Consider the following 12,241-nt stretch of genomic DNA (forward strand, 5'->3'; position numbering starts at 1 on the left):
TAGAGGTTGGATGATGGGGTATGAGCTTCAAGGTGGGTGAAAAAATGGAGGAAAGCTTGGACGTTTGGAGTTCTCATGGGGTTGCTTGGGAGTAATGAGAGAGAGAGAGATGTGAGTGATGGGTGAGTGAGTGATGGGAGTACTTGTGTGAGAGAGAGAATTGACTTTGGGGATGGGTAGTTGTACTTGGGGATGGGTGTGAGTGATGGGAGTGATGTGTACTTGATTGATATAATTGATGGGATTGATGTGATGGATTCTCTTGGCATTAGCAACGCGCAGCATTTTCCTCGAATTGAACGCGGACTCACATCTACTGGCCCGAGTATCGCCTTAGCACGCGAGATACGGCATTGGAACCGTGACCACGGTGCAGTCGCAAGGATACAATTTTTGAGTCGAGCCGATTCTGATATACAGGACACGACTAAGGATCGCGCATAAACATCGGTAACAGATCGCGGGTCGCTAGAATTTGACCAGGAGGACTGCGGAAGCCTACGGAACGGTACGGTATAGGATATAGGCCTGACACGGTATGCGTATGATTGATGCATGATTAGACTGTGTGATTCATGCATCTTATATTTTATGATATACCACCGTACGCCCTAGCGACATCAGGGTCGTGGCCTCTACAGGCTTGTTGTGGATGGCCAGATGGGACACCAAAAATGTTTGGTTCTAGCATACGGAGGCTATAGATATCCCCGGGTGAAAATCCTTATACCTCCGTGACCAGGAGACGCCTCAACGTCTAGACTGAGTGGATATACATGAGCGCATGAGGGCCGTATACTAGTAGGCTGCATCTCCCACTGTGTTGTGGTCGGTTGGGAGGGGGTGTGACCTTACCCGCCTGAGTGAGGGGGCAATATCTAAGTTGAGCTTGACCAGCTTGAGGAATGGGTCCGCTATCGACGAGCCAGGCCCGATATTGGCAGGCGGATAGTGAGGTCTCTTCCACTTACCTAGTTGTGCGCTCGAATAGGGGGCGACAAGCTGGCGTAGAGTGTAATAGACCCCGGTGATTATTTCAGAGATGTAAGATACTGATATGTGAACTTATTGAGCAGAAGTTGCATACTCATTCATTCATTCATTCATTATCCACTCGGGCTGGTAGTACGCAACTATTTGTTACGTGTATCTTCGCAATGACCATGATTTCGGTTGGGGCGTGCGACTAACCTGAGATTAGGAGTGTATCACATTGAGTATAACTATCCAAATTTAGGTATAGGACTGGTTTGGATAGAAGTCCCTTGTGATGGACCCCGTAGCTTGTGATATTACGTACTATCATCCCGACTTCACACTCCAGCTTGGTCATTTCATTCGCATCGCATATTGCATCCTCATTACATAGTATTTGGTTTACTATGCTTCTGTATTACATAACCTGATTGAGGTTAACAGTATTCATGGACTCGGTATCTGATATTTGGCTTACTATGTCTCCGCATTGCATAACTGATTTACATTGCTTCCTCAGTATATGATATTGGCTTATTATGTATTTGATTCGCATAACCTGGATAAGGTTGATAGTATTATGGATTTGCCACAATCTGCATTACATACTCTAATATTGTACGATTTATGGATCGCCAGTATTTTTGCTTACTCTGATATCTATATGCTTGACATGAGTATCGCACACACTTACACTACCCTCTAAGCTTTCTATAAGCTTATTCCAAGGCGTTGGTATCCACGAGAGATAGAGGTTTCCAAAGGTATCTTGTCAAGTGGAAGAACAAACCATCGTTTGAATCTACGTGACTGTCAGGTGACGCATTGCAGGGTATTGATCCAGATCTACTTGAGCGCTACAGAAGTGTCAACTCGTCGGAGTCGAGTTTTTCTCACCCGAGGGGAATTGATGCGGACACAAGCGCATTCAAGGTGTACCAACGAAGAAAGCGCCAACCACAAGTGTCGTCCTTTTGGATAGGCGACTATTGAGGAGCTGAAGACCTTTCACATGTGATTGGACATATAGAAGACCCCACTCAGGGAAGACACATGTGAAGGAAGATTGGAGAAAGAAGACCGAGCGCCCAAACTTTCCCGTACTTGTGTTATTTGCGCGTTTTTGACTTAGTTAGGGGTATTTTAGTAATTTTATGTCTTTATTTGCTTATCGTAGGGGTATTTTAATAATTTTATGTCTTTATTTGCTTATTTAAGTGGGCTAAAGCCATAAACTCGAATTTTAACTATTGATTAATGAAAAGCAAACTCTTTGGTTGCCCCCTTCCTCTCTTCTCTCAAATGGTGCTTCTTCTCTTCCCTTGATCTTCTTCTCTTATTTCTTCTTGTGCCCCTCCAACTTCTTCAAGGTAATAATTTTCTTCCTTCTATTTTTTAGTTTTGGCTAATCCTTCTTCGATCAAAATCTTGAGAACCGATCTAAACCTTAAACCCCCAAATTCTCAAATCCCTAATCTGAGAAACTTCTTGGTTCTTCGAACTAGTGATCTTCGTTAATTGATTGGGTGTGACCATGCAAGATCGGGAGGTCTCATCCCTCGCTGGATCCAACCCAAGTAGTAATTGAATTCCATAATCAATAGTTGTGGTGATGCCCGTTCCATTGCATGTTTCCTTTATGATTTTCTTAGTTATGATGAATACTGTTAGAATTTTAGATCATTTGTTCCTTTTATTTTCGCTGTTTAATTGTGTCCGTGAGCATGCATCATAATTAGGGCTGTCCTGCGTCAACCCCCAACCAGCATCTTGCTAGTCTCGAGCAAAGTATGCGAAAAGTAAGTTGAGAATTACAGAACAATTTCTATAAACTCGAGTGATTTTTGCAAAATAATCCAAATACGAGAATTCTAAGATTCATGAATGTTAGGTATTACTTTCTCCTAGACTCAAGCGAACGGTAAACTTCATAATCAAGTTCAAAGTATTAATCCATCAATTAGAAAAATTCTAAGCATTGAGTTCCATGAGTGTATAGTGTAATCTCGGCTTATCATCATTAAAATTCATTTCGCTATTTTATGATACCATTGGTAAGTAACAAGAGTATTTAGAACACCTAAAAACTAAACGTACCACACAGACTATTCTTTCGTCTTTTGAGTCTTTTTTTTTATAACGTCGAGGGGAATCAGATCTTCACCTATAGGGAGCAAACCTATGGTGAAGACTGTACACCCAACCTTTTTTTTACATATCATCCATGGGGAATCGAATCTACACCTATAGGGAGCAAACCTATGGTGAAGATTATTCGCCCAACCCTTTCCAAAGGTATCTATTTTTTTTTTTTTTAGCTAGGTATTTTCTTTTTCTTCAATTGATCATGATGACAAATTTTCCAAGCTGGTTTCTTACATGCTTAGTGATTACCAAGTTAACCCTTCAATATTAAATTGAAACCTTAATGTGAAAGCAAGATGTGACGTGTGAAATCATGACTCAATCAATGTTTATAACTTCTAATTCTAGATTAACAATTCAAACTTAACTATAAAATCTAACAAATACTGAATCTAAGAGTTAGAAATTACTTTTAAGTGCCCTAGATGGCCGTCAAAATCACTTCGAACTCTCAAGAAATTTTAGAAAAATTAAAAATTTTCACAATTTTTGCTTAAGACCAAGAAAATACTAATTAGGAAACCTAATCTCTCACCCCCAACCTAAAATCTACATTGTCCTCAATGTAAAAGATATGAGCATGCAATGCACATGGGACAACGAAAGTAAAAGAAAAGTGATGAGAAGATAGTACCCGGATAACAAATTGAGAGAGAGACTTTCCAAGAGATCGCAGCATGAAAGCCGGTCAGCACGAGAGTGAAGACACGAAAGCAATTATCTTAAAACAACATATCAAGCAAACTAACCTAATGGCATAAAACCGTCTATCTTAAAACAACATAAAGCAAACTACCCTAGTCGTATGAAAGTAGGGAAAAACTACTTGATCATGCCGCAAGGTTCCTCTTCCGGCCAATATCTTGATAAGTTTCTCAGTAAGTTCCTCAACAAGATCATGCAAAAGCCCTTTTTACAATAGGCTTGGACGCCTTGGAGCATGACTTTTTAGATAAACTTATGTACCTCATAAGAAATTTTTCGTTGAATTGCTTGAGGTATCCAGAGTATATACGATTCACCTGTGACAGAAGAAGTTTCAACGTTAGTATCCCATGGTGAATCAGAGACTACAAGTAGATAAAGTTCAGAAAACTTCGCAAGAAGTGATGTAGTCTCAACACATTTCGAAGTGTCAGACTTCGGTTCAATTTTCAGCTCCTCTTCCTATAACGGTAAAAATTCAGGCTCTGGGGAAGGAGGGGCTTCAGAGTAAGGGTTCTCTCGGTCAGTGATGACTACCGAGATGTTGTCTTGCAAGGCATCTACTTTTCCTTTTGTCATGAGATCATTTAAATCTACAAAGTGTACTAAACAATCATTTAAAGAGTTGGGAACTTCAACTGAGAGTGACTTATGTTCCACATTGGAGCTCATGATGATTTGCCCAAGAAATCCATCGTCCTTGAAAGTGGGTAGAGGTACGCTCTCTTGCTCCAGTCCTGTACCGACAGATTGAAGATCAATAGGGGAAGCATCGATGTGATCACTCTGTTCATTGAAACTACTCAGAGGAGGCATTGAATCGTCAACATTCAACAGTTCAGATGGTGGCCTCAACTGGGTGGTTTCAAATTCCAGAGTCATATTGAGTAACTCGTCCATCTCCCGAATCATATTATCATTCAATTCAGGGGAGTGGTCCAAATATATCTCACAAGAGATAAAAGGGTCGGTTATAAGGAGCTCATCCACTTTTGGATCAAACATGTCATGTGAGTGGAGTAGCTCATTATGACCGTTCTCTTCGTGTACTTTTCGATCATTGACCTGGACCAAATTTGAGATTAATTCCAGGGGAACTGTGGCTGCACATTCAGGATCGTCATTCCAATACTTATCGTATTCTAGTTTAGTGCAGTGCACGTTTGGGATGGGATCACTTTCCTCACATTCTACACCTAGAATGGGTTGAGGTTCGCATAAACTAATCTCTTCTTCATCATTGAAATCTAGTGTGTCCTGTGAGTGAAGTGTGTCATCATCATTATATTTGAAAGACACCCATGTCTCTTCCCCATTCTTTTGAACAGTCATTGAGATTGACTTTTCGGAAAATTAAACCACATGCTCGTTAACGTAATTCAACTCTTCATTCCAAATTTCAGAGTTTTTCAAAAGAGAGTGAGGATCACTTTCCTCGCATTGTATTTTTCGATTGGGTTGTGGCTGAGACGAACTTGCCTTCATTAGCCTATCAAGGCATGATTCAAGTGCTTCCAATAATTTCCTCATGCCAGTAACATAGTCTGTGTAACTCGGAGATATCTCCTCTTGGATCAAAAGTGGCTGATCCACGAGGGTTCTTACCATGATGTTTTACTGACTCAACTTCGAAATATTTCTGTTTCCATTGATCATAATCATACGGGTCATATGTCGGGAGTTGATACGCATCATCATTCCAATAATCATGTACTTTTTCTTAACTCGTGAAACGCAATTATTCTCCTGCAGATAATCACCGAAAGACTTCTTAATCGGTAGAGCATCATATTCTGATTGGTTCTCGAAGATATTTTCAGAAAATTTTTGAGGCATAGGTTGTTTTCCATAAGCTATCTCAGCATACGGACGTGCCCACTCATTCATATACATGGTGAAACCTTAACTCTGAATCTAATTCTAAAGGAAAAATCCTACAGCAATAAAGAAAGTAAGTAGAGGAGAAGTTAGAAGGAAGTTACCATATTGGAGTTCCTAAGTTAAAATCCTGCAAAAGGAAATAAAAGAAATTAGTTTCTAAAAATAGAAGAAATCCTAGAATTAGAAAGTTTCTAAAAATAAAAAATAGAAAGTTAGTTTCTAAAAAAAGAAAAATTTCTAAAACTAGAAAATAGAAAGTTACTTAAAGGAAGAGTCTAAATCTAAAGTTAGAAAATAGAAAATTTCTAAAAACAGAAAGCCTAGAATTAGAAAATTTTTTAAAAATAAAACCTTAATTTTAAAAATAGAAAAAATAGAGAATTTAGAAAGGGACTACCAAATTAGAAGCTTATGTCAGGATCCTACAAAATAAGAAAACAGGTTAGTTTCTAAAAAACTTTAACCTAAAGATAGTAAAATCCTAATCTTAACCTAATTCTAAAACTAATTAATCTCAAAAAACATAACCGTCAATCCCCGGCAACGGCGCCAAAAACTTGTTCACTCCCCAAGTATAGGGTTGTGATGTAGTAATAAACTCGGTGAGACCGAGGTCGAATCCCAAGGGACTGAAACCTATACGTAATCTGAAACTAAATTGCACTAAAACTAGAATAAGATGAAATCTAAATCGAATAGAATTTAAGGAATAATGGTGAAATATTAATCTAAAACTTAAAGAATTCAAGGAAAGGACACTAGGGATTCAGAGGATCCACTTGTAAAAATCAGGGAGATCTTATGCCTGTTTCAAGAATTCAACTGGACTTAGAGTCTTATCTTCATCCAGTTGAAGGGTGTAACCATCAAACTGAACTTCCTTTGATATAGTTTTTAAGAGATGAAAGGTATATGAATTATAATGGATTTCATCAGCAAACCATGCCCAGGAGACAAAATAAATAACAGAATTAAACTAATTAACAACCAATCAGATGATTATGAAGGTTAGGAAGGGTACCGACATCCTACCATGCCCAGGAGACGATGGTGAACAACATGGCTTCCTGACGTCATAAACATAAAAAAGGAAAGGAACATGCTTAAAGCTATCGCAGACCCATTGTAATTTTAGTCACAACAGACCATTAAAAACTAAAAACATTCCCATGATCAAACTAATATCAAGTTCAATTCAGTATAAATAAAAAAGCATAAGCAAAGAGTTCTCCCATCATGCTACATGCTTCACCTCTTAGCCCTAGCTAAGAGGTTTAGCCGACCATGATTACGCTATCCTCAAAATTAAGCGTAAAGAAAAACAGTAAATAAAACTAAGAAAAATCTTCTCCAACTCTGTCTCTTCTTGCGTCCCTGCTTGGATCCCCCTTTCCTCTTTTCTCTCTTTCTTTTATAGCAGGAGAGGTCGGTGGGCAGCTGTTTACGCATAGCGTCTGAAGTCGGTGTGGAAAATTTCCGCGCTCCCTGCGTACGTAAGCGTAAACTGACTTGCGCTTGACTAATATTTTTGGACGGTGCACGGCTCACCTTCAGATCTTTCACCATATTTAAGGTCGGCTTGGGCTTGTGCTCCATATGGATGGTCCGGATTTGCCATCCCAGAAAATTTGGTGGGCCACATCTTCCCGAACATTCGAAAATCGCGGGCGTGCGTAACGTACGCACAGGAACTGCGCTGAGCTCTCGGTGGGGCCCACTGAGGCTGTCTTTTGGAAAATCCACGCCGTCCACCAAATTACTCTCGGAATTTCGGTTAGGAAAGGATGGTTTTGGCTGTCCATTGATGCGGCCTACCTGATCAATCTTACAGCCGTTCAACCAGTGTTGGAATGGTTGGGATGCCATTATCGCTGTCTTTTTGAAATTATGTCACCTAGGCTTGGATGATAGGAAGCGTGTACTTATGATGGACAGTCCAGATCAGACTCTTGAAGCACGGTGGTGGCCCACAAGATTCATCTGCAGGCTTTGTTTGTGAAACAGAGCCTTCGTAATGCGTCTTCTGTCATGGCTGTTGGGGCCATGATCGATGTTGGATAGGAAATCCATTTCGACCATTGGATTTTTCTCACAAAACCGGTTGAGATTGTTGCTGTTCGGATCGCATTTGGTGAGGCTCCACAAGAATGTCGTTTTACCGTCCAAACGGCATTTGATCTGTAGTCTTCTGCGTGTGTATGCATGGGTTTGGAAAAACCCCTCTTGTGTGGTCAGTTCTACCTTATGGAACTAATGGATGGTCCGGATCATCCATATAAAGGATGATGGTGGCACACCAACATCTGAACGCAACTCCCTGTTGCGTAAATCCAGATTTTGGATTTTAGTCGGTTTAACAATCCTTGACCGGACTCAATGGTCCGGTGCACATCGAGTGCGCAGGTGCTATGCACGTGTACACTTAGCTGTAGGCTCCATCGTGATGCATATGCCAAATCTTCTCCTTCCATTCAGTTTTTTATCTCATTTAAGCAGTTGGGGCCAAAATTGAGGCATATCCAGATATCAAGTGGGCCCCGAATTGAGGATTTTTGGGCTGATCTGTCCTTTGAGCAACTTCTAGAGGGATCCAATGGCTGAGAATTGACTTGTACGGTTCATTTATAATCTTCAGGCCCTGTATGAAGTTTCAAGCCGAACAGATGGTGGAAACCCTGTGATCTTGCATTGTGGACCAATTTCGGGCCACTTGAGCTTCAGTTTCTTGATTTTCTCGGATCACTGGCGTGTAAATCCATCGACTTGGTCCCCTGGGGTCCTTCCCATTCCTGGGTGAATTCTGAGCGTTAAATCCATACTTTTAGCACCCTTTTGTAGTCCAAGCTCCTAAATGCACCTTGCATCACAAACACGATTAAATTGAGCTGTTAAACAGTACCGTGTTCGTAAATCCCTGTAATAAATGGGGTCTAATATGCAATATTTGACCCTCAACACTTATGCACGATAAATGCGTATAAGTGGTGTTAGGTCACAACAGTGTTGGGCTTGGAGCGTGCAGCTGTCTTCTGAAGCTTTGATTTTTGATATATGTATATTTCCCTTTCGGCACTGTAATCAACTGTTTATATTTGTGGATATGTGATGATGATGTTGCCTTTGTGATTTGGGTAAACTTGTGATTATGCTTCTTATTAAACAAATGTACATTGAAAATCCTCCTTGTAAGATCTTAGGATTGGAATTTGGCGTATGGGCGCTAGAAGCCGAGAATGGGGTACTACGGAGGCTGTTGGCACCGGATTCGACGATCAGAAATTTTGTGGGCCCGGTTTCTGAGTTTGAGGCGTGACACTAGTCATTAGGATCAACCTTTGATGTAGACCATCTATCATGTGGGGCCCACCTTGACGTGGATCATCCATCATGTGGGGCCCACTATTATTAATTTCCCATCACGTGGAGCCCACCTTTGATGTGTATTGTCCATCATGTGGGCCCCACCTTTCATGTGGGTTGCCCATCATGCAAACCCACCTTTGATGTGGACTGTCCATCATTAGGGGCCGACCTTTGATGTAAACCATCCACCATGGGGGCCATCCATCATGTGGGGCCCAACTTCAATGTTCACGGCCCATCATGTGGCTCACCTTTGATGTGAACCATCTATCATGTTGGCCCCGCCTTTAAAGTGGGTCCTCCATCATACTAACCCGCTTTGAATGTGGGTTATTTATCATTATGGGGCTGACCTTTGATGTGGATCATCCATTATTATTAGTGCACTGATTTGTGCACCTATTTGTCAATAGTTTGAGTCAGTGTGTCAGTGTGTTGGTTGAGCCCTTGGAAGCTGAAGATCAAAAACACAAGAGGACATGATGCATCAATGAGAGAAAAATAGGTAAATTGAGGTGCCTTGGTGACCATATCCATAGACCCAAAACAACCTAGCCTCTACATGATCATGCTTTAATAGGTAATCTTTTGTTGATTATCCCTTAGCCTTAAGATCCTAATTAGAACATTATAAGATAACTTAAAATGGGTGCAAATATGTTGTAAATCAAATAGTTCAAAACAACAGTTTTCGAGTGGTTCTCGATCCTATCGACAAATTATTGATAGGTTTTGATGGAATTGAAGGACTGCTCGATGCAATCGAAGAAACGATCCAACAATTAAATATAAAAATCCTGGAGTTTCTTAATGGGATCGATAGTGAGTTTAATCATGTTGAAAGACCTTTAATCCTATCAAAGGGCCTTTTGATCCTATTGAAAGAGTCATTACCTAGCCATTTTATAGCCATTGGAAACTTTTTTTTATAGAATGGACTTTCGGTTATTGGGCATAATGATGAATTTTTGGTATAATAGAAGCCTAGGTGATTTCTCACTTATATTCCTCAAACCAAAAGAAAATAAAATTCAAGTTTTCTTCTTGAGCTTTATCACTCTGATGAGGATTTCAACCTTGAATATGAAAATGAACTTGATTTATCCATTTTTCTAGAGATTAGATATGAACCTATAGTTAAATCATTATCTAAATTTCCTATAACACCTATCTAGGTGATTCTCCTTATAAAACAACCATTCCTTTAGTTGTAGGAGATTCCACTTTATCCCACCACCTTGGTCACCTCATTAGGACATCATATGCAAGGTGTTTGTTCGTGGATTTGAATCATCGACATAAAACAAATGTGAGAGAAATTGAAAAGAAGATTCAAGTACGGGAGAGCATCGAAAAAACATCTCAAGATAACGCACCAATGGGGCTCAATCCGATAATGTTGTCATTTTTAGAGTCCATATACTCTTTCCTTGTGTAAGATTGATTATAAGAGTTTATGACCTAAACTTGAATATGTTCTTATGTATGACCTAGGATCTTGTGTAGGGTTGAATTTATTAGATACAAGTGTGTACACGTTAATCTGTTTGGGGAGTCTCCGATAAGAGTGTACTTAGGGCCTTGGATTAGGATTGTAATCACTAGACATGGATGCGTACGTGTTAGTTTTCATGGGAGTAGAACGTAGGGAATTAGATTAGGACAACTAGTTGTGTATTGGTTAGTTGATAGAAAGCCAACTAAAATCTCTTGCATGATCCATTGACATGGGTGGAAACGTGTTCATCCGATACGGGAGTTTACGTGCGTTAAGTCCTTATGTAGAGTTGTAAAGGTTATGGGTAAACCTATTGAAAATTTCTAAAATAGTGAATACCAGTACACTCGATAAGAGTATGTCTGTCAGAAGTGGAGTAGGAAAACCGAACTACTATATATGCTTGTATTTGTGATTGTCATTTAAATATAATTTTATTTATGTTTATATGTTTGATTAGTTAAATCATATAAATGTTTGAATTGAATTGCATGCTAGTCATTTAATTTGTAGGCACATACAAACTTATTATTTTTTATAAACTAATTGCTTAATTGTTATATCATTTGTAGTATATGTGATTAGAACCACTTTGACTTAAAAGTCTTGGTGTTAATTTACTTTATTAATTTTAATTGATAAATTATTTTAATTAAATAAAAAATTTTAAAATAATCTTATTTACCTATCATTTTGGAGTTAGCCATAACTCTAATGTCCACTAAACTCCCGCATGCGTCTTCCATCTTGTAAGGCCTACCTTTGAGGTGAATTGTACATCATGTGAGCCACATCTTTATGGTTAACAATCCATCGTGTGGTACTTCTTTTGCCATGTACCCTGAGAGAGACTGCTTCCTTTGACATGAACGGTGAGAGAGACTGCTTTTACCTTGAGAAAAGATTGAAAAGTAATGAGTTGAAAAACTTAAAAATAAAAAATAAAAACTTATTATTTTCAACTTATTAATAAATTGAAAATAAGTTACCTTTAACCTTAAAGTGATGCTTACGAAATTAACCTGTGCAAAAAGTAAATTACTTAACTAATGTTAAAAAGTAACTTATTTGGTGGCTTCCAAACAGGCCCTTAACAAGGCTGTTACTCTAAATACTTTTTAACTATATGGATATGCTCATGCATATCGGTACGGGCGCACTCAGTCAAATCCATAACTTCGAATGATGTAATAAACGGTGATCAACGGCCCGATCTTCATGACGTGGCACTTAGGTTCTTGGTGATGGGCAGATTTCCATCATAGGTACATTTTAGCACGTCTGGTTTTCTGATGACACGAGGCCCGATGGGGACTTTGCTTGATTTAGGTCGAATATCCTGCACGCACGCATTATTTCCCTGTCAGTAAGGAGATTTTTGGCGTGGGTGTATTGGGGCAAATTCCCAACATGTGGAAGGTGGATCTACACCGTCCATTTATTGGGTGCTATCAATGGATGGTTTACCGTTGAAACTTGCACTGAACGGACAATCCTATCCACGAAATGACAGCCTTAGAATCAAAGTTGGAGTGATCTGACGGTCAGGATTGTCCATTAAGTTTGATTGTCATTCAGGGGCCATCTACCTACAGGATCCACGAGTTGGACGGCTTGGATCCGAAGCTGGCCACCCAATATCCGCCTGTCAATGCGCATATTTTTTATTTCCAT

At 39.6% G+C, this 12,241-nt stretch overlaps 1 protein-coding gene across 3 annotated transcripts in view; it reads right to left on the bottom strand.

Annotated features, from left to right (window-relative positions):
• Positions 1-11,584: 11,584 nt before the first annotated feature.
• The window catches only part of LOC131218986 (uncharacterized), a 34,116-nt gene continuing 33,459 nt past the window's right edge, over positions 11,585-12,241 (bottom strand). For all 3 annotated transcript variants that reach the window (XM_058213922.1, XM_058213921.1, XM_058213923.1), the window contains exon 7: positions 11,585-11,906. In XM_058213922.1, coding sequence (XP_058069905.1) covers positions 11,784-11,906 — 123 coding nt within the window. In that variant the 3' untranslated portion in view covers positions 11,585-11,783. The remainder of the gene's footprint in view (positions 11,907-12,241) is intronic.

Source organism: Magnolia sinica, chromosome 11 (assembly GCF_029962835.1).
Source record: "Magnolia sinica isolate HGM2019 chromosome 11, MsV1, whole genome shotgun sequence".
NCBI lineage: Eukaryota > Viridiplantae > Streptophyta > Magnoliopsida > Magnoliales > Magnoliaceae > Magnolia > Magnolia sinica.